General features: G+C 31.5%; 3 protein-coding genes across 9 annotated transcripts; 1 reads left to right on the top strand and 2 right to left on the bottom strand.

Moving 5' to 3' along the window:
- Nucleotides 1–475: 475 nt before the first annotated feature.
- Nucleotides 476–11,817, bottom strand: LOC148200143 (purple acid phosphatase 23-like). 7 transcript variants are annotated; one of them, XM_088113409.1, is made up of 14 exons: nucleotides 11,435–11,817; nucleotides 10,763–10,954; nucleotides 9,935–10,271; nucleotides 9,319–9,536; nucleotides 9,035–9,225; nucleotides 8,366–8,647; nucleotides 6,765–6,887; nucleotides 5,736–5,810; nucleotides 5,478–5,531; nucleotides 3,752–5,304; nucleotides 3,255–3,320; nucleotides 1,998–2,132; nucleotides 776–871; nucleotides 476–700 (listed from the first exon to the last, which is right to left on the bottom strand). In XM_088113409.1, the coding sequence occupies exons 1-10, from the start codon at nucleotides 11,793–11,795 to the stop codon at nucleotides 5,290–5,292; spliced, it is 1,848 nt and encodes a 615-aa protein (XP_087969535.1). In that variant the 5' UTR covers nucleotides 11,796–11,817; the 3' UTR covers nucleotides 476–700; nucleotides 776–871; nucleotides 1,998–2,132; nucleotides 3,255–3,320; nucleotides 3,752–5,289. The 7 variants fall into 7 exon arrangements, with proteins under 7 accessions (XP_087969535.1, XP_087969533.1, XP_087969532.1 ...); XM_088113407.1 differs by lacking the exon at nucleotides 3,752–5,304 and having other exon boundaries at nucleotides 1,998–2,181; XM_088113406.1 differs by lacking the exon at nucleotides 3,752–5,304.
- A 2,433-nt stretch (nucleotides 11,818–14,250) lies between these two features.
- On the top strand, nucleotides 14,251–16,471 carry LOC148200142 (uncharacterized). The gene is made up of 3 exons (XM_088114684.1): nucleotides 14,251–14,831; nucleotides 14,940–14,969; nucleotides 15,957–16,471. The coding sequence occupies exons 1-3, from the start codon at nucleotides 14,568–14,570 to the stop codon at nucleotides 15,984–15,986; spliced, it is 324 nt and encodes a 107-aa protein (XP_087970810.1). The 5' UTR covers nucleotides 14,251–14,567; the 3' UTR covers nucleotides 15,987–16,471.
- Nucleotides 16,472–18,521: 2,050 nt separating this feature from the next.
- LOC148200141 (uncharacterized) lies at nucleotides 18,522–20,281 on the bottom strand. The gene is made up of 3 exons (XM_088112043.1): nucleotides 19,910–20,281; nucleotides 19,602–19,745; nucleotides 18,522–19,057 (listed from the first exon to the last, which is right to left on the bottom strand). The coding sequence occupies exons 1-3, from the start codon at nucleotides 19,970–19,972 to the stop codon at nucleotides 18,767–18,769; spliced, it is 498 nt and encodes a 165-aa protein (XP_087968169.1). The 5' UTR covers nucleotides 19,973–20,281; the 3' UTR covers nucleotides 18,522–18,766.
- Nucleotides 20,282–21,507: the final 1,226 nt, after the last annotated feature.

The raw sequence follows: 21,507 nt of genomic DNA, 5'->3' as shown, positions 1-21,507 counted from the left end.
CACGGCCAAGACCCGCTGCCAACCAGGAAGAAGCCAACCAGGCCGCTGCCAACCAGGAAGAAGCCAACCATGAAGAACCGGCCACTAGTGGAAAAATGACTTTTTATAACGTACAAAAATGACATTTTATATCGTAGTTACTGGGGATATAGTTCTGGGCGATATAGTAAGTCTGCACATTTTATAACGTAGCAAAAATTTACGTTATAATATGTTCAACATATTATAACGTAGTTTCTGATGTACGTAGAAAATTTTGTACGTTATAATATGTTATATATTATTACGTATATATTATTGTACGTTATAATATGTGATCAACATACCATATCATACATTGCTTATTACGTTATAATAAATGTTTTTAAAAAAAAAATTGATTATTAAATTTGACATCCAATGAAATTATAATAATATTCCTGTATTATCCTCTCATCCAATCCATTTATAATAAATATAGCTTTAAATAAACAAATTTATTGAAACTAACAAAATAGAATTCATTTCAAATATTAAATAGTCTAATATTTAATACATCATTTATACATGAAACTATATATTAAATCCAAAATATTACATTAATGTACATACACTATTTAAGTGTAGCCAAGTTTCTACTAACACTTAAAATAAAAGAAGCCCAATTCCTTCTAATTTCTTCCATGTCTGCAGCTTCCATGGGAGATGAATCATTAAAGATCTACAAATAAAATAATAGAGTTAAAACAATATTGTAATGAATAGTTGGATAAGTATTTAGTTAGTATTTTAATACCTTATTCCATGATTCAATAATGTTTGTACAAATAATGGTATGCATGTGTTTCATTACATAATACCCACACTCATAGCTGCCCAATTGACGTCGACACTGCAAATTAAATACAAATAATGAAGACTCATTCAAATCAAAGACACAAAATATCAGATTATACTCTAGCTAGCCTTTGCACCATGTAGCTCTGTATATTTTGCTAAACCAAATTTCACAAAACCAACAACAGAACCAATTGGTCATAAAAATAACAATCACAAAACACAAAACAAAGAAGGTGAACGTCTCTTACATTAGGTGTGATTATTTGCATCTTCTTCCTAGAAATAGATGGAACACCCCGCAACCTTGAATGAGCTTCCATCAGTGTGAGTTTCACAACTATTTTTTTTTTCTTCACCGGTTAGAACTTAAAAATCATCTAATAGAACATAGTCTATCACAGCGACGTTTCCCTTCTATTATTTACACATCTAATAGAACTTAAAAATCATCTTTCGTTTTTTATACTAAACCAGCAACAGGAAAATTTACTTAGCATTTCTAATTCATTCCCTTCTCCACACAAAGTAGCTTGCCCTCGAAAGTAACTTCACAGTATTGGTCTCTCACATACCCAATTAGTTATTTATTGCATTCTTAGTTACTTCATTGACAGAAGATCCAGCAGAAGATATCATGTTCCAGAGCAGAATTTGAATATAGATCAATGGCTTTAGACACTTGTAAACTTGTATGAATTAAACAACTCCTTCAAGAATTATAAATTTGTGATTTAAGAAGGTGAAATTGTACTATAGGCAGCCCTTAATATCACCTCCAATCCAGTATGTATATATAAAACACTTTCAAAAGAGGAAGATTTTTCAAATAATCTTGGCTTCACAACCAAATTAATCCCCCTTTTGAGTTGTTGAAGCCATTTAGTTAACATTAGCACTCCATCTAGGATCTCAAACAACAAAAGAAACAAACAAACATAGTGAAGTAAGAAAAGTAGACAAACAACCTAAAGTCCAGATTATTGACTAGATCAGCACAGATTAATAGACAAGCATCAACCCTCTTACTTTCTCTCTTTTGCAAATAATATTATCAAGTAAATAATGGTGAGTTTCGTTCCCAATCTGAAAGTGAAAGACCAGAAATGTGTCCTATATTATATGAGCAGTGAAGTTGTAGAAGTTGTAGAAAAACGTTGACAAAAGAGCATTGAACTCACCTATTAAAAACTGGTGTTAAATTTCAAAAAGGTCACAGATTTCTTGCAACAACAATGGCAGCATCAACAAGGTACACGTTTCTTCAAGTCTCGTAATGGCAGCATCAACAATGGCAGCATCTCAAATAGTAAGACCTGGATTTGTGAGAGAAGATGTGAAAGGTTCAATCCTTTACTAGGTGACCTGGATTTGTGAATAAAGTTGAATATATTGAAGCACAAATAGAAATTCTGATTTTATCTATATCTCAGGTTTGAACATAATACTTGTTAATTTGGAAGGCCTATCATACTCAAAATAAAGAAATTTAGCAATTTTTTAATGATGTTGGGATAAAGATTAAGCAAACTACTGAGGAAGATATAACTAAATCTTGATCCAGAAAATGACAACTGATAAAGCCTTTAACCACATTATATACAATTAATCATGAAAAATTAATAAAGCTATGGGGTAATTATATACAATGAATCATTTATAAATTGGTGACAACATAAACAGTAAAAAGAAATAGAAAGTTGGATAATTCCTTGTTTCCAACAGAGAAAGAAGTAACAAAATTGACAAAAGCTGGTGAGACAACAAAGCAAGGGAAAGAAAGCAAAATCCAAGACTACCATACTTGAAGCCGACTTTTCATATAATAAATATTAGTTATAACTAAATAATATGCAATCACTTTAGCTATCTTCATGAAAATAAAAGTATTCTTGGCGTATAAAAAATCATTCTACATGTGAAGGTTCTCCTGCTCCTGTAAAAGGAACTCTTCCATACACAATCTTATGCCACATTTATATATTAATAATCAAAGGCATATGACTTAGTATTATGCTTTGATGTAAAGGCAGCAAGAAAAATATACTTGAAGACTACTACTACTACTCAGTGTGGCCTGCAATAACACTCCCAACAGACTTTACTTCAAAGTATCATCACACAACCTATATATATATAGACTCCTCTGTTTTCCCATTCTTCTTCAAAGGAACAAATTCAAAGGAAAGCTCTGTGCAATTTGTTCCATTACTTTTGTGTATATTATAGGCACCATTGGTGTTAAACTAAACCACTGTCACATCTCACCTAACTTATCAAACACATTAGTTATTAAATTAATCACAGAGAATTTTGTGAAAGCACACACATACGAAAAGAAGTTTTCCTGATAAATTTAATCTAAAGGGAGCAAAAGAAATCTCTAGAGTCATATATGAATAAAAAAAGGCTAAAATAAACTGAAATAAAAATCTTACATTAACCAAGTTGAAGCAATAATAATGGCAAAGGTGTGGAAATCACTGAACAACAATATTGTCTTCCTGTAGAGAACAAAGCATAAAATTTAAATTAGAACTGAAATATCATCTCACATTATAAGTCACAACAAATACAAACTGAAAAAATCAGCTTCCCATGGGATTGAGGATGCTATAGTAATATCGTGCATATGTATCTAAGCAGTCTACTATACAACCCTTTTTGTCTGAAATAGTTATTTGAAAGGAACCATCAATTATTTTGATAACAAAAATCTTAGTTACTATATCAACTTAGAAACTAACTTACTATAGTATTTTTTATTTTATCAACTAGCTTAAAAAGAAGAAGAATTGTTTGATAATACAGTAATGATATATACCTTATCTATTGGAATCTTAAACATCTTACCTAACTCTTCTTTTAATCTTGCTTTAATATATTATTAAGCTTAAACACAATTATTACTCTTAAATTAATATTACACACTTACGTTAGTGGATGAAACACAGGTACAATGTATATATTTGACGAATATTCGTAAGGTGTGGAGGGATATGGACATGATAACATCATGTTGAAGAGCTAATTGACCCAAATCTGATTTAATTGGAGAGTGTTGTAGGAAAGGGGATGAAAGTAAAGGTGGAGAGACAACAGCTTAATATATCCAAGCATATGCCAATGCAGTGGTTGTAAGTTCAGATTTGTGAAAGCTACACATTGAGTTGCTTTGCTGTGTTTCCTACATTAAACGTACATAGCTTCGTCTCAACTTTAATGTCCCCTCAACTATGAAGAATAAATAGCTAAGTAGGAAAAGAAAGAAAGAACTTATACTCCAACAACAGTAGAAAACCTTTTTTATTTTTATTTCAAAGTAATATTTCCCACTTCCTTTCATTTCTTCATAAAAGTAGAAATCTCTTTATTTATTTCTCAAACTTTTCTTTTATTAATTTTTTTTTGTATCTTGGTTTTTTTCAATAATTATATTTTCTTCGATTTTTCTTGATACAAACTCCTCACATCCTTCTCCAGAGACAACCTTTCTTGAACAAATTATTATGTCAAATTGTTCTAAGGTTTAAGAAAATCGTGAAGACAAAGCTCATCAAATAAAAATACGTACAAATTATTATAACAGTAAATGGAGAGTGTATAAAATTTAATACAAATCAATATGGAGTGAGCAAATTGATTTAAGCATGGGCAGTTGAGAGAAAGAGTAGCAGAGATAATGGAAGAATACAGTTCAACATTACTATGCCCAATACACACGAGACTTAAAACACGATTTTTTGTTCTTCAAGAATCAATGAAAACTAAATTAACAGGATAAAAAGAGGGGAAAAGTGTTACAGAGAAGAAATAGGTTTGTTATAAAATGTCATTTTTCTACTAGTGGGCGGCCTGATTTTCTTTGTATCAGAGATGGATAGGTTTTAATTTCTTTTTTTGTCAAGAAATTTTCTTTTTTTGTCAAGAAATTTTCTTTTTGAAGAAATAACTATTTGTGTGAGAGGAGATTGCATGAGCATATGAGGAGGTGGTGAAGGCCTCTAAATCATAATCCTTTAGTATGATCCCAAAAGCTTTGCTTCACAGTAAATTCTTTCATTACTTGGATTTAGTCTAATGTCTATCTGGTTTGATGTTTGTGAAGTATTGCTCATGTGTCTTTTTCTACTGTTTTGGCATGTTTGACTTTAGTTAGTTTTGTCAAATTATTTTCTGTATAAATAGGACCTTGTATGAGCTATTATATTCAACCTAGAATTAAGAGTTCATGTTGAGAGAAACCTTAAAGTTTTAATATGTATTTGTAATGAATTTGTGATAGTAGATGTATATTGAAGTTTAGTTATCATTTTAATTGAACCATATCTAATTTCTCTGTCTGTTTTCTGTTTAAAAAAAGTGATTTCCCTCTCTTAAAAGCCAAATAAAATCACCCATAATATACATCCATGAAATATCAAGAGAATATTCTTTACACTCCAATATTCTTGTGATTTTATACAATGAAACCTAGCTCCATTTCACCTTCAAAATGAAAGAGAAAGAAAACAATCAGAGCCAATTCTTCAACAGCTTTCATTTTTTTCAACATCAATAACAACATAATTTGGAACATTTTAATTTTGTAATATTAAGATATAGTTTTTCACACACCAAAATTTCACAAGGACACAAACAAGAGATGCAATCTGATTTACCTGAGAATATAGACCATATATAAAGAGAAGTCCAAGGAATATGATGATAGAATTCTACGAGAGACAAATAAAAAAAAAATGAATTTTTTTTCCATAAATTAAAATTAATTTATGCTTCTTCAAATTAACTTACATATGAACTAATTTCAAAAAACTAATTTTGCTTTATTATTTTTCTCTCTTGAAATTGTTTATGAAAAAAATGTTTCCAAGCAAACCCTTAAAGTAAAGAAAATAAACACAAAGGAGCATACATACCTCAGAAAGATGGGTAGGAGCATGAGACGATTTAGGGTTAGAATTGTATGGAAGTGATTGTTGTGAATCTTGTGGCTGTTACAACAAAGGCAAAGGAAAATTGAAATCATAAAAACCAAAAAATAACTTCAATATTTTTATTATGAAAAATTGACAATAAAAGTAAAGCAAACAAAATTGATAATCAACTATTGACATAACAAAACAAAACCCTTCTGTAATAAGTAAAATATCAAGTGAAAAATTTCTATTCTACACAAATAGAAATCAATAATGCAACTCAAAAATGGCGGCTTGGAAAAGTTGGAAAAATTTGCACCAAAAATAATACTTATCAAGTGAATTTTACTGTGCATGGATTTTAACAGCTTGAATTCAAATTACAAAAGCATTTCAAAGGAAAGTTTTCAGACAAAATTTTAATGTGAAAACCTATATTTTAGGGTGATCAAATATGTCACCAAACTGAATTTACTCTTCAATCTCAGTTGGGAATAACATCAAACTGAAACCAACATATCATAAATCCTTAGGGATATCAATTCAATTTTACACCAAAGAAGACAACAAGAAATAAAATTATTGGCTAGACATGGTATTGGATGTAGCTTCTGCACAGTTGAAAACAACAAAACAAAGATTTGAAGTCAGTTAAAACAGTTTCCCTTTGTCTTAGAGAATGTTGGTTCACATAAAAAGTTAATTTTAAGCTTAACTTAATTATATAAAATCAGTTTTTAAGATGTGATTCTACTCACTTATATACAAGTAATACAATAAGTCCAACAAATAACAAACATTCTTAAGATAAACTTTTTATATATAGGAAATAGACTTTAAGTCTAACTAAATCTTATAAAACAGACTAATAAAATAAGTTTTTTATTTACTTATATACAGTAAATTTGTCTTATCTCTAGTTGATATAAAATATAAAAAAAAAGACTATATGAAATTCTCACGTTCACATATAATATCATATTGAGGAAAAAGCTTGTGCATGATAAAGCTTATATATGGAAACATTACTTTTAAGTCTTTCATGCACAATTCTGGTTGCCTCACAATGTATATTTGGTCACCAACTGCATTTTCTTTATAGTTTTCTTGATTTCGGTGCCAAGTCCACAGTGCATACGTGGAATTCACAGCCTGCATGCAACATACGATGATAGAATTTTGAAGAAAAGAAAAGATATCATGTAGGTGAGAATCCATGGACTGTATCCATGTCATGAACAGAAAGAAAAATTCAATGAAATACATTATATAACCACATACAAAGAAACTTTTTCATCCAAAATATACATGGACAGATTTTGTTCTTTGATTTTGTCATCAACAAGATAATGTTGTGATTACTTTTGTTTTTTCCTCTTTAATCTTTTCCCACTTGCGAATTGTTGGAAGAGATTAAAGAAAAAAGAAGCAAGTTTGACCAGTGAATTAGAGACATTAGAGACCCAAAGCTAGAAGTACCATTCATATAGAGAATTCATCATTTAGCATAAGCCTATCTTTGAAAGACTAAATTAATAAACCTAAAAGATACTTCAAAAAGAATTTTGATAAAGGTAAGGAAAATAATCAAATTATAGACTTAAATCAGCTGAACTCAAGCTTCCAAGTTTCAAACAAACAATTTCAAGATTTGAATTTGACATGTCTATATAAAACATTCAAGTTGGAGCACTACTTTATTCATCACTAGCTTCAAATACTTGACTAGGTTGATTCATTTACACCCAAACGTATGAATCGTTCTAATTGATTCCATGTACAAATGAATGTAACAACTAAATTATTTCCTTATCAAGTTGCACACCACCACTAAACATTGGTGTAAACATCTTGCAATGTTGAAGCAAGCACAAACTAACAAAGACAAACATAGCATCCCAAAGCTTGTGATTATATGCACATAAAATCTGTTTGGATAAACTTCTCCACAATACTTCCAAGAGAAGAAAAAAGTGAAATAAACTTCTCCATAAGCTAAAATTAACATATACATAATTAAAAAACTGTCTTATAAAATATTAATCTAAGACAAGTTCTACAAAATAGCATATGCATAAGCTATTTTAATTCATGGAGAAATTCATTCCATTTTTTTTCTTATAAGTGTATTGAAAACTTTATCCAAATAGATTCATAGATCATGAGTAATAGTATTATCCATATTCCAATGACCATTAACCAGAACAAAACAATAGATGAATGAGCTAATTGAACCAGTAATAGAAATCCTTAATAAGTGAAATTTAAGCCAAACTCAACCCTATAAAATCATTTTGTAAAATAAGGTTTGTACCGGGTTATATATTGTAAATTTTCCTTGGCTTTTATCAATGTGAAACTCCAACATACCTCATCATTCCAAGGCGTATACATTTTGAGCAGGGACTAGGTATTTATGGATGGTTCGATAACAGATGGCACTATAACTTTAATAAACAATAACTTTCATTAGGATAGACTTTTAAATGTTTTTTATACCATCTTTAAGTAATGGATTTTAAGTCTAATTCAATCCTACAAAATCAACTTGTAAGATGAAGTTTGCACTCACTTGTATATTGTAAATTTGTCTTATTATTGTGAAAAGGTTCAGAGTATGAAGGTTTAACCTCAAGTATTCCATGTCCAAAACTGCTTTCTCTAAAAGCACTCCACTCAGGTTGTTTGTTCCAACAAAAGTTTCCTTTGGCAGGACCAGAGGAAAAATTTGATTTGCAAACTCCACCAAATTCTGGTATGTTATCTCCAGGAGAAGGACACTTTCCAGGGTCATCTGCATGATCAACATCTACTTTCTCTATATTTCCACCATCTCCAACAGTTATGTAGATTGGTGCACAAGGATCCAATGTGTAATTATAAACTCTGTTCATCCTCTCATAAGCATGAACCTGCAACATGGACAACATGTGACACTGCTTGTGTGAACAATAGGAAAAACCTACTTGTAAAATACTCTTAATTTCAACACAGTTGCAGATAATTCTATTTCCAAAAATTGTGCAAAATAAGATATTCATTACATATTTTGCCAAAAAAAGTCCTAGACTAACTAATTAAATTAACAAGTGAAAAGAGCAACATCCATGAATTTATCTCCATAAAAGCTCTAGGTTTAGAATTTCAGGCAGGCTTAGAATGCATTTTTTCACATTTCCTAATCCTATAATATATGAACAGCATAACTCCATCATAAGAAAAAAATCTATGTAAAACTGCAGAAGAGAGATCTTGGATATTTTCAAACTAATGTTCTAAAGCACAAAAATTTAACTCACATGACCATTGAAAACAATGTCAACCCTGTATTGATAAAGAATCTCTTCCATTTCCAATCTCATACACTCAAATTCTTGATAGTGTGAAGCATAACTGTTATACCATGGAGGATGCATTGCAGCTACTAACCAAGGGGTCACACTACGGTCTATGTTTTGCAGGTCTTGCTTCAGCCAAGAAAATTGTGCACCTGAATTGAAATACTTCAAGTTGAGTTGAAGCATCTAAAATTATGTGCATTCAGTGGTTAATTTACACAAGGTATGCATTAGTTATCATTTACCAGAACTATTGTAATCAACATATGCTCCTAACATGATAAAGTGTATGCCCCCAGCATCAAAAGAGTAGTAGAAGTTACTTTTAGAGCCACTTTCTTCTGCAGGAACTGCAAATCGTGTCATGTATGATTTGAATGTGATCCCACCAGCTTGAGGTTCAATCTCATGATTCCCTTCAATAACCATCATAGGAACTTCTGAGGTCAAAGGTTCCATAAACCTGATGTTTCAGAAACCAAATTGCTTTTCAACTATTTGTATCAGAGATTCTAATGTTTCACCTCTTCCCCTTCCACCCTCAATATGTTTTTCTAACAAGCATATATGCATAGCACTAATAATGCAGCAAATTCACAAGCCTAACAAACTACCAAATGAAAGAATATGCAGAATAATATCAAAGCAGAAGAAACATTTTGAAAAAAACTTGTCCCTTACAAAATTCATGTGGAACTTAGACTTACATAAATTCCAACAAAATGCCTATTTATCCCATGTCCATATAGAGAAAAGTAGATTTTTTTTCAAGTTATCTTTTAACACACAATTAGATTAGTCTGCTTCAGATAGTCTTGATTACATAATTTGTCATAGAACTCAGAAGTTGAGGTAGTTTACCTTCCCCACCCATCCCATCGAGGTTGATACGTTTCTCTAATAGGAGCATCTGGAAATGCACATGAATAACATGAAACTCCCTTTCCACCAGTTGTAAGATACTGATTTGCATATGTCAAATCTCCAACCATTAGAATCATTGAGGGATCATTATAAATTAGATGATCAATAGTTGATGTAGAATTTCTTGTGAGGCCCAGATCTCCAACAACTGCTATTCTAGCTGGATAATTATTTGGACTAGGTTTTGGAAAAGTCTCAAAAAAACGCTCTTCGCTCATGGCTGGAATAGAACTATCCCCACATTTGTAATAATATCTTGTTCCAGGTTCAAGACCTGCACCAAGAAAGAAGTATCTCTGAACTTTCTCCAAACTGCTAACAAATTTGTATCATTGCAATTATTCACTTGGTTTATATCTTACAGTTTGTATCTTAAAAAATTTACAGAAAATAAGTCACATTCCTTTAAAGGAATTTTATCACAAGAACAATCGTTCAAAAGAGTTCTTTTATCCAAGAATTGTGTCACAAGACAAACATCAAACTTTGGAAAGTATTGCTTTTAAGAACCTAAGTAATTAACAATAACAACAATAGGTCTTTTAAGCACAAGACAGATAACACCAATGAAACATGAGTCCAACCCATATAAAGAATTGACATCATCACCAACTCAAAACATTAAGATAACGAGTTTCGGAGTCTTATTTTCTTATATATTATTAAAAATTTTCATCTCTACTCGACATGGGATTTAGACTCACTTATATTTCCAACAACCCTCCATTTGAGCAGAAATACAAATCAAAAGAAACTCAAACATACCTTCAAGTTTCACATGATGAATGATACCAGAGGTGTAATTCCATAGGCCTTCAAAGGGATACAACTGACTGTAAACAACAGAATCACCTTTCCCAACACTTGTGTACTTGCCACTCTCTTTTCCATACCACACTTCACTTCCAATAGATGCAGGATCTACTGGGGTCACGTTGAGGCCAATCTGTGCATCCCCTTATCCGAAACCAAACAACACAAACAAGTAACAACAACTTGATGCTTTAGAACACAACACTATTAACATTCAAAAAATAATTTATTTTCTGCCCACTTTCAATTTAAAGAATGTTACACTGTCGGCAAATCATAAATCATCCTTCTTATGACAGTAGAATGGTCTATTTCGTTCTCAAAGTGTACGACAGATTCAATATAATCCTGTAATTCAAATAAATTAAGAAAAAAAGTCCATGAAAGTAGCTATCTTCCCTATATATTATCATCAAAGTGCAATTTAGTTCTTACTTGGAGATGCTAAATTGCATTTTAATGATAACATGTGATGAACAAAAACTACCTTAAAAGACATTTTTTGTGAGAACTATCAAGCTTTTGAGATCAGATGCCAAATAAAACCCCTTTGAACTATCATGGACTAATTATTCTTAAAAATGACAGCTTTTTTGGAAACTCTGAGGAGAGGAGGTAAAGTACCAGTAACCCAAGAAACCCACATAGAAGTTGGTGAAGAAATTGCAAGAGCAATCTGTTCAGGGAAATTCAAAGTGACATTCTTTCTGAGCCTTGGATGAGTCATGGGCAGGTCATCACTGCCCCGTCGCAGTGATGGGTCGAACCGGCGGGTCACAGGCTCAAATGGGCCATCCAAAGTGGTGGGAATGTGACTCTCAGTCACTGCCATGACGGTGATGAAGTCGCTGGTCATCATCACCAAAACCATGGCCAGCATGCATAAGGTGGTGCAGATTTTCATTTCTGGCACAAAATGAAGGAATGGCTGAACTTTTTTTTCTGTACATGATGTTGTATTCTTAAGGGTAACTAAACAAAGCATTAACAAGGTTGATCACTGTGGTGTAACTGTAAAAGACATCATTTGAGTAAAGTAGTTAACGCAACTCATGTGCCATACGTTGTCGCTTAGGTGGCACATTCTTATCAGCATCTCTGTTAATGTTCGAATATGCTGCTTCTTCTATGTTTTCAATCATACAAGTTATTACTAAAAAAAACTTGGAAAATAACACCAACTTAACATTTTGTTTCATATCCTTCAAAACAAAATAACATAAACTTAACATTTTATTTTGATAAAAATATGGAAACTTTGTACTTTTTTTAATATAGATAAATAATTTAAATAGAAAGATAACTAAATTTAAATAAATAATTTAAAAAGATAAAATGATGAAATATTTATTATAATTTAAAAAATAATTAAATTTAAACTTATTGGTTATTTAAAAGGTAAAAATGTAATATCCCATTTAATAAATTAATACCACTAAAATGTGCATCACAAAATCAATAATTCAATAGTAGATAATCCAATATCTAGAGGAAAATTTATTATAGTTAGCTTAAGTATTACCATAATACCAAAATTGTATGGAATGGTTTTATATAACTTCAAGATATTACACCGAAAGAAGATAACTACCAAATTTTTCAAAAGGATTATGTACAACTAGATCAAACCTGGAAACTAAATTGTTACATCTTTCTTTTCCTAAGCTAGATCAATTGTTATTTCCTTCTTAACTCACCAATTAAATTAATTGCCGCAAAGAAGAAAATAACATTGTAGAAAGAAGAAAATAACATTGTAGAAAGTAAATTAATGTGCAAAAGAATTTTTATATAATGGAAATAAAATTAACATCACATACTTAGTCATTCATACAAATCATTGCTAAAAAAACATATCATATACAAAGACTTATACAAGACTCAATTATTTAGATACAAATATTAATATCAGACTTTGAAAAGTTATGCATATTTCTACTGTTCTGCAGAGTCATTGATAATGTGTTTTATCTTATCATACAAAAAGTTAGTTCATTAATATCTTTGGCCAAGGTAAACCCCCTATACTAGGACCTCATATTCTTCCCACCACATATGTCATCCATCTCCACTTGAAATTAGATGGTTATTAGAGCACCTCATATTCTTCCCACCACATATGTCATCCATCTTCACTTGAAATTAGATGGTTATTAGAGCATTGGATATATGAAACCCGAATGCGAAACAGACACAAACACATAAATGTAGTTTAATTAAGAAACATTAGGACATGGGACACATGTATAAACATATATACTGATTGGTTGGAGAACACGCCGTGAAGATCACTCTAGCGGTTCGCAATCTCCAATCTTCAAATAGAGGAGTAGAGAGTGAGAAAGCTAAGAAAGAATTGAGAAAGCTTCACAAGAATGATTTCCAAAAAAAGTGATGATTTTAAATAGTAAAACTTTTTTATAAAACTTTATATTTACACTTTAATATTTTAATATTAAAATAAGTAAGTATCACTATTTTAATTAATCCATTATCAATTCAAAAATATTATTTTCTAGACTCTTAAAGAAATGAAAATATAATTATTTTAATTAAAAATAACGTTCAAAAGTAAAATTGGAAAAAAGATATTTTTACGGAAAAAAAGAAAATTTCATATATATATATATATATATGAAATTATGAAAGAAATTATGAAAGAAAAGATACCAAGACTTACATATTTATTTGTTTGTTATATGTATTGAATCGCATAACTAATATAAATGGTAAGTTCAAGTATCGTTTTTCCAACAGATTTGTGTTGAATTAGCTAACTGTGATTATTTACTAATTTGGCTAGAAATATGAACATCAATGGATTTTTAACAAACAAAACATAAATTTCATGTTTACAATTTATGAAATAAATTCAAGTATAGATTCACCGGGATTGGATTTCATGTTCTTCACTATGTAAAACTCTCTACGCAATATATTTCTCACATAATCAAGCATCAACATCAAAAGTATACAAGCCTATAATCCCTTAGATGACAAATTCTAAATCTTCATGCAAAAACAATAGTCGTTTCATACACAAGTTTTGCATTAAATATTATGTTTATGATGACCAAAAGTTTCAATTTATGTCTAGAATCAAATTACCTTGGTTATTCTACCTATGTCCACAGTATAAACATTTTCCAATAATTACAACCACTCAAATAGCATAAATTCCCATCATATGTGTGAATAACAAGAATAGAACACAAGATTCAACAAAGATAATGCATTACATAGAGAAATTTACACAGAGTTTCGAAAATCATTCCAATTATAAAAGGACAATGATACTTCGACATCAAAATTTGACAACATTTTGACACAGTCACGTGTCGGGTTCTGATTGGTCCAAGTGGAAGAGATTTTAAAAATTGAAAATGATGTGGAAATGAAGGTCAGATGGGTTTTGATTGCGCGGGCTTCATTTTGGGATTTCAAAAATTGAAAATCTCATTTTCGTGAGAGAACCCTAGAAAGAGGGTCTTCCCAGCCACAAGTGTGTCTAAGCAGAATCGGTCGTGGGCCAACTTTTCACTGTTCACCATACTCCCACCGGAACCTTGTCTACACCGTCGGAACCTGGTCTAAATTTTGGGGGTTCATTTTCACAATTCAGATTTTGAATCTAAGGCATGATTAGAGACAGAATCGAAGCTTAAAGAGAGAGAGCGTGAAACCTAGAGAGAGTCCTCTTTTCCCTCCACCCAACCACCCACTGGTGGAGGGCCGTCGTAGTGCCGTCGGAGTGCCGATGTTCCTAGAGAGAGTGTCGTTTCCTCCCACCCACCCATTTTCGTTGTCCGCCAGAGTGTCGCCTGAGGAAGTATTGTCCGTTCCGGTGACCAGCGTCATTCAAAGTTTTGATTGCAACGGCCACCGAAAAGGACGCGTTTTCGCTGTTCCACAGTCGTATCAGCGTTTGTGCGTCTTCCTCCCACCCAACCATTTTCGTGTCTCTTTCCAGAAGCGTCGCTTTCTGTTGTCAAAATTTGCAGTCCGCCGGAGTGTCGTCATTGTATCGTCACTTTTGTGTCTCATTTCTTGTTGTCCATTTGGCTTTGTAGATTTAGAATTCTTTATGATTTTTACCCTCTAATCTCTTACTAAAGATTTTATTGTGCAGGCCGAGAGGAAAAAAGAGAGGTACAAGCAGGTACTAATTTGTTCTAAGAACTTAGTAAACGTTGAACGTTTTTGGTGAAAATGTTTATGATAATAATTTGCATATTACTGTGCAGGCATCTTTTTCTCTATTGATACTCTATATGAACTTAGTACATGAATTCAAATTGATCTGTAATCATTTTCATAGTCAAGTTTATTCCTAAACTATAATTGAGTTGTATGAGGGTAAGGGTTAGACTTTTGTAAGTTTTCTTTAAATTAAAAGATTGATAGACAGTCTTGGTTGCATCTATTATTTCATGAGGGGTTAACTTTAGTTGGAGAGAGATTTGTCTTATTTTAGATGCAGTGTTAGTAGTACCAATTTATCTTACGTAAATAGAAGGTGCAAGTGAAATGTCTTATCAACTGCAGTACTTATCAATTACTATGGGTACACATTAATAGAGTTTGGAGCTACTGGATTTTGATGGTATACATTGGAAATAAGGAAAAATTTGTTTGATGTCACCACTGTTATTATATTTAAAAGCTAATAAAAGGTTTAAAGGTTAATGAAAGGTCCCTCACGGGAAATGATTTATTTAAAATAAATAAATTAAGCTTGTGGTGGTAGGACCTTTAATGTATGTATCACTTTAAGTAGTGCAGATTTTTTTATATTAAAGCATTCATCAACCGTGTAAAGTTTACTAATATTGGAAAGTCATCTTAATATATATTATATTTTGGTTTTCTTTGCAAGAAATGAAACGTAATAAAAAATAATAATAATAATTAATGTTTTAAAATGGATTTGGTGCAATATTAATTAAAATTATGCTATATGTATAAGTGTCTGATCGAAAAGTAATTGTTAAGAAGTAAAACAGGGGTCTTTATTTAATATTATAAGGATAAAAATGTTCAAGTGTTCTTAATTAAATGATGATATCATGTTTAAATTTTAGATGAATGATATTAATTTTAATGCTTTAATTATTGTATTTTGATATGGTATATGCTTTGTGTATAGGTGGTAAACGTTAACTCACCCATAGTGTAAGTTATCAACATTTTCATGGTGTATCCCTTTGATTGAACATTGGCCGTCGTTCGAAAATCATTGTCCATTATAAAAGGTCGTCGTTTGGAAGGGGGATAACTCTGTCATTTTCCCCACGTCACCATGGACAGGCTAGTAGAAACTCATGCTGATATTATTTTCCAACATGTCGAGCTGTGCAAGAAATACCTAGAAGAAGGAAAATTCGAGCGAGCGAAGCTGGAGTGGTCAAGATGCCGGCGGTCCTTCGTTATTATAGAAGAAATCAGACGTGATACTCCACGGCCACGGCCAAGACCCGCTGCCAACCAGGAAGAAGCCAACCAGGCCGCTGCCAACCAGGAAGAAGCCAACCATGAAGAACCGGCGGCCTGATTTTCTTTGTATTAGAGATGGATAGGTTTTAATTTCTTTTTTTGTCAAGAAATTTTCTTTTTTTGTCAAGAAATTTTCTTTTTGAAGAAATAACTATTTGTGTGAGAGGAGATTGCATGAGCATATGAGGAGGTGGTGAAGGCCTCTAAATCATAATCCTTTAGTATGATCCCAAAAGCTTTGCTTCACAGTAAATTCTTTCATTACTTGGATTTAGTCTAGTGTCTATCTGGTTTGATGTTTGTGAAGTATTACTCATGTGTCTTTTTCTACTGTTTTGGCATGTTTGACTTTAGTTAGTTTTGTCAAATTATTTTCTGTATAAATAGGACCTTGTATGAGCTATTATATTCAACCTAGAATTAAGAGTTCATGTTGAGAGAAACCTTAAAGTTTTAATATGTATTTGTAATGAATTTGTGATAGTAGATGTATATTGAAGTTTAGTTATCATTTTAATTGAACCATATCTAATTTCTCTGTCTGTTTTCTTTTCCAATCTTTCTTATTTATCTGTCTAATTGTTCTTGCGATGTTCTTATCGTTTTGTACTAATTATGTTGTTAGGCAGTTTGGTGGGTTTTGGGATTGAAAAAATAAAACAAAAATAGAAATCAAAAGCTAAATCAAGAGATACAAAAAAAAATCAATCCAAAATTCCAATAATCAAACAATAAGAGAAAATCATAGTTTTCTAAAGATTAAATCCAAATTTAAACAATTAATCATTCAATTAATCAATGAAACCTATTTACATAAATTAAATATCAATATCATTTAATCCAACTTATATTCATTTGTCAAAATAAAATTTAATCGATTTTTGATTTGAATTCTAATTTAGAAATGCAAATTAATATCACAGAACAAAACTAAAATTTGGAGAGAGAAAAACAAATTCAAATCATTTGCAGCAAATATGCCTCAACTTCTAAAAATTGTTGAAAATAGCATAGGAATTCAATGCAATAGGAATTACCAAAAAATGGGAATATGTCTAAAAAAAAGTTATCACCGAAATAATGAGCAAAAATTAGATGAGTCAAAAATATGAAATTAAAGCATTTATGAGTAATGAACCCAATTCATTATTAATAAAAAAAAAACTAAATTTGAGGAATGTCATACGAATGAAAAACCAACAAAACTTTCCTAGTTCTAACTTATGAGGGTGAAGCTTAGGGTCAAAGGTATGGATAAACAATCAATTAATTAGTGAATAGTTAAGAACAACTTTGCATACTCATTATAATCTAGGAGTGACAAAGACAACACTTGTAATTAATTGATTGATTAGTGAATTTTTTTATGATTGACATTGCAAAAAATATATGTAGCGCGTGTTAAGGGTTAACAAGTATAAAAACAAGTGGTTAACTACTTCTTTGTGTAAAATGTGTTTCTGTGCTTTTTACCATCACAAAAGGGATTTTAAAGAGCTTTTGAACTTTTTGATAAACCATTGCCTGTTAGTGTCCAATAAGCATATTTGCAAAATACTTTCAAAGATAAATTTAAGTTTTATTAAAACTCTCCTTTTAAAGCTAACACTATTTCAGATAATTATGTATTAATTGTTTTAGTTATATCTTTTTCTATTTGTGATAGAGGATCTTGATTGCTTAGTACATTAAGAGTAGGTTTTCTACAAATGTATATATGACAGACATTGCTCAATTCGTAGATGATAGATTTATGTGGATGAATGTGAGTCGTGAATTGTCTACATTGTTGGATATGTTGGTATGTGGGATAAAGTTTTGATGATAATAAATAAATAAATAAATATATATATATATATATATATATATAACAATTTATTAAATATATTAAGATGACTATTTTTATTAAAATAATCTAATTAATTAAATTATGAGTAAAAACATATATCAATGAAAGATTTATTATATAAAGACTATAAATAATATTTTATTTGTTAAGAGACCAAATTATAAATATTAAAACATAAAAAAAAATAACTGACAACAAAAATTACATAAAAAAAAGTCATTATTATTTCTATTTCTTTCTCTTAATCTCCGTCAAAAGATAAAATCAATAAAAAAACTAGGATGTTCTGTAATTAGAAGATTAGATACAAAATTAATCTACGTTATTTCTAACGGTCAATCCAGTTTACTGTTTTAAGGAAATTGAGAATTGCTCAATAATAATTGATTTGTTTTGGATTCATAAACATAATTATCATCTAAGTTGACACACCATTAATATTATGTAACCCAACAACAACAACAAAAATCTGCATTCCCACCAGAGGCTCAATAAATATACTAGAAAATCACATTCCTCCAATGGATGCAAAGACAAATATGAACATTTATTGCACAGGCCATTTTCATACTCAACTATAGGATCCATTTTCAGGAAAAAGGACAACATAGGATTCACAATTTGGTCTCATAAAAATAAGTAGATGAGACAGCCAAGCCTTGCACATCATATGTGCGAACAAGTCTTTGCCTCTTGTCAGGTGTCTCCAACCAACAGAACTCCAAATGGAACGATTTTGATTCTGCCACACTTTTTGCTATATCACAAGGGCATCCCATGTACATGCCCCCCGGTAATAGTATCATCTGATAACCTCCATCAAATGTCACCAAATACTCTGATATTCTGCCACTCCAATGCACATTGGTTGTAACATTTTCCCCCTCAGATATTGAAGTAACATCCTGATATCCAAACAAAAATAGCAACAACATAAACCTCCAGTATTCAGAAAGTGGTGATAATCTTAAAATATCTTATGGTCTACAACATATGAAGGTAGGGGAAAAGGACTCATGTTGAGTCAAATAGAAGAAATAACTTGTTTATCAAATGTTAGTACATTGCTCCAATAAAATAAATTTGAAAGGGGGTGATGAAGAAGTATACAGAAGAAAATGTCATTCAATAAAGATTCTATGCATCTCATATAGTATATGTCTGCATCTTCTGAAAAACTTTGACGATACTTTTTGGACTGTTGTATGTTAATAACTCCATTTCAAACATCTGAATAGTAGAACCAATATTGCAAAAGGGAATTAGAGAGTAAAAACTTCATAAAATATATTCAAACAGAAGACAAGCAAAGGGGATAAATAAAGCATCAGGGCACTAAAATTTTGACTTGTTTTCACAGACACAAATTGCATAATTCAGTGTTTTAACAATTCTATTGAACTAAAGTTTCACTGAGTAGGCCACATTTGTTATTGAGTAGTAAAATACCTGAATAAGTTGGCCATTGTGATCCATCTCATGTAACACAACGGTATCGGCTTTAGCAATTGTGGAACCATAAACACCACTTCGTTTTGTAATGGAATGGCCTTTCCATTTACCAAGAAAAGGTATAATCCTATTATTTGCATCCTGAAATGAATTCAAAATGAATGAAAAAGGTCATAAGAAACTATAGAATAAGATATTGTTCTGCTGCTGCAGCATGAGTAGAACATACAAAACAAAAACTCTTATCAAATCTGCAGTGGACATACACAATAAATGAAAGCTACACCTATCTCAGTTAAGCTCACCTTAGAACTGTCAAGTAGAGGAGGAGCCCCATCACTTCTTTCCTCTAGGAAGACGATAAGCATATCTACAGTACCTTTTGGCTCCAAAATGTGAAAGGCTCTTGCTCGCTTATCTCTTTGAAGAGAGTACAGGCAATTCTCACATACAACAGAAGGTCGCCGAGAGGGAAGCTTGAGATTTCTGCACCGTATGGAAGTGTAAAGTAAATAATCTTAGGCATAAAATAAGACATGCGTGCTAGTAATTTAGTATGCCTTCCTTTTACCATGTCGGAGCTCAGTGGTCAAATCACTCAACAATAAAACCTTCAATCCAAAGAGGAAAAGGTTCTCATTACAAATGTAAGGTGGCAAATAGTGTAGTTTTTCACATTAGGGTGTTAAAAGGGGAAGGGTAAAACTGAAAAGGCCAAGAAAAACTCTACATAAGTTAAATGGTTGGTAGAATATTAGGATACTTCCTTTTCAAAATTTGTCTGTCAAGCATACACTGGCACTTTCTCAAATCACAAAATCTCTCCTTGAAATTCTTCTCACATCTCATATCATTCATACTCAACCATATTTATACCATTCATAAAGGATCAATAATTGTAAATTTAAGTATACTTAAATCATTTCAAACATAGAAAACATGAAAATACTTGAAAAAGGAGGCGCCTAGTGCTAGGTCCCAGTGAGCCATGACCTTCAGCTAGTGAGACAATCTCTTGCCCATAGAATTAAAGGAAAAAGAAGCTTAAACTTGTAGTGGAAAAGTGACACTCAACGTCCAAAACCACCACTTAACCCTTAGAAATTAAGAGAACTCATTAACTTTACAATGTTCAGTGCCCAAAGTGGTCGCTCAGTGCCTTGGAGCCCAGTGGCTCTCTGGTTTTGCAGCGCTCAACGTCCCTATTCGACGCTCAACTTCCTCGAGCCTAGTGTCTCTTGGGTTTGGTGGTTCTTAACGCCACATAAGGTCGCTTAGCACTGTACCAACAACTTTGAAACTTGATGTGGATGCAATCAAGACCTATCCAAATGACCAAATTGGTATTCTTGGCTCGATAATTGATTTGAAAACATGTGTATACCTCATATTGAATATCAATTAGCTCAATTGGTCAAAAACTCAGTCCATTAGATCAAACAAGTTATCCAAAATCATTAACATCATATTTCACATAATGTAGACCATATTTTAGCAAAATGAGGGGCTAACCAAGTCCTAATTTACACAAAAACATATCCCAAATATCAAACTTACTCAAAGAATAATCCTTCTATAATTTCACATGTTAAAACCCTATTTTTAGACAAAAAAACTAGCAATTATTCTCACTTATTATCAAACCAAAGTTCAACAACAACTTGCACTAACCAAAACATTAATTCTCAACTCATGTACAATTTGATGATACAATTCAATGCTATCATAAACTATATCGTTCAATCATCGTAGAGATTCAAACACATGTAATTTAAAGACCAACTCCAACACATACAATTCAACTCAACAAGCCAAAATTCATCGTACAACCCAATTACTTAAATTAATTGTCATACAATCATACAAACATCAATTAAAACTTGCCTATCAGCTAAAACCAAAG

The sequence above is a fragment of the Vigna umbellata genome, chromosome 4 (assembly GCF_029865625.1).
Source record: "Vigna umbellata cultivar VRB3 chromosome 4, Vumbellata_1.0, whole genome shotgun sequence".
NCBI classification, from domain to species: domain Eukaryota; kingdom Viridiplantae; phylum Streptophyta; class Magnoliopsida; order Fabales; family Fabaceae; genus Vigna; species Vigna umbellata.
This window is presented reverse-complemented; position numbering and strand designations above follow the sequence as displayed.

Coding starts and splice junctions, on each gene's coding strand:
- LOC148200143 (XM_088113407.1), bottom strand. CDS start 11,795: ATGCTTTGTTTAGTTACCCTTAAGAATACAACATCATGTACAGAAAAA. Junction 9,537..9,934: donor CGATGGGATGGGTGGGGAAG/GTAAACTACCTC, acceptor CTGAAACATCAG/GTTTATGGAACCTTTGACCT. Junction 6,888..8,365: donor TTGGACATGGAATACTTGAG/GTTAAACCTTCA, acceptor TGTTGCATGCAG/GCTGTGAATTCCACGTATGC.
- LOC148200142 (XM_088114684.1), top strand. CDS start 14,568: ATGTTCCTAGAGAGAGTGTCGTTTCCTCCCACCCACCCATTTTCGTTG. Junction 14,832..14,939: donor TCCGCCGGAGTGTCGTCATT/GTATCGTCACTT, acceptor TTTATTGTGCAG/GCCGAGAGGAAAAAAGAGAG. Junction 14,970..15,956: donor AAAAAGAGAGGTACAAGCAG/GTACTAATTTGT, acceptor CTTTGTGTATAG/GTGGTAAACGTTAACTCACC.
- LOC148200141 (XM_088112043.1), bottom strand. CDS start 19,972: ATGCTTATCGTCTTCCTAGAGGAAAGAAGTGATGGGGCTCCTCCTCTA. Junction 19,746..19,909: donor CTCTACTTGACAGTTCTAAG/GTGAGCTTAACT, acceptor AATTCATTTCAG/GATGCAAATAATAGGATTAT. Junction 19,058..19,601: donor ACAATGGCCAACTTATTCAG/GTATTTTACTAC, acceptor TTTGGATATCAG/GATGTTACTTCAATATCTGA.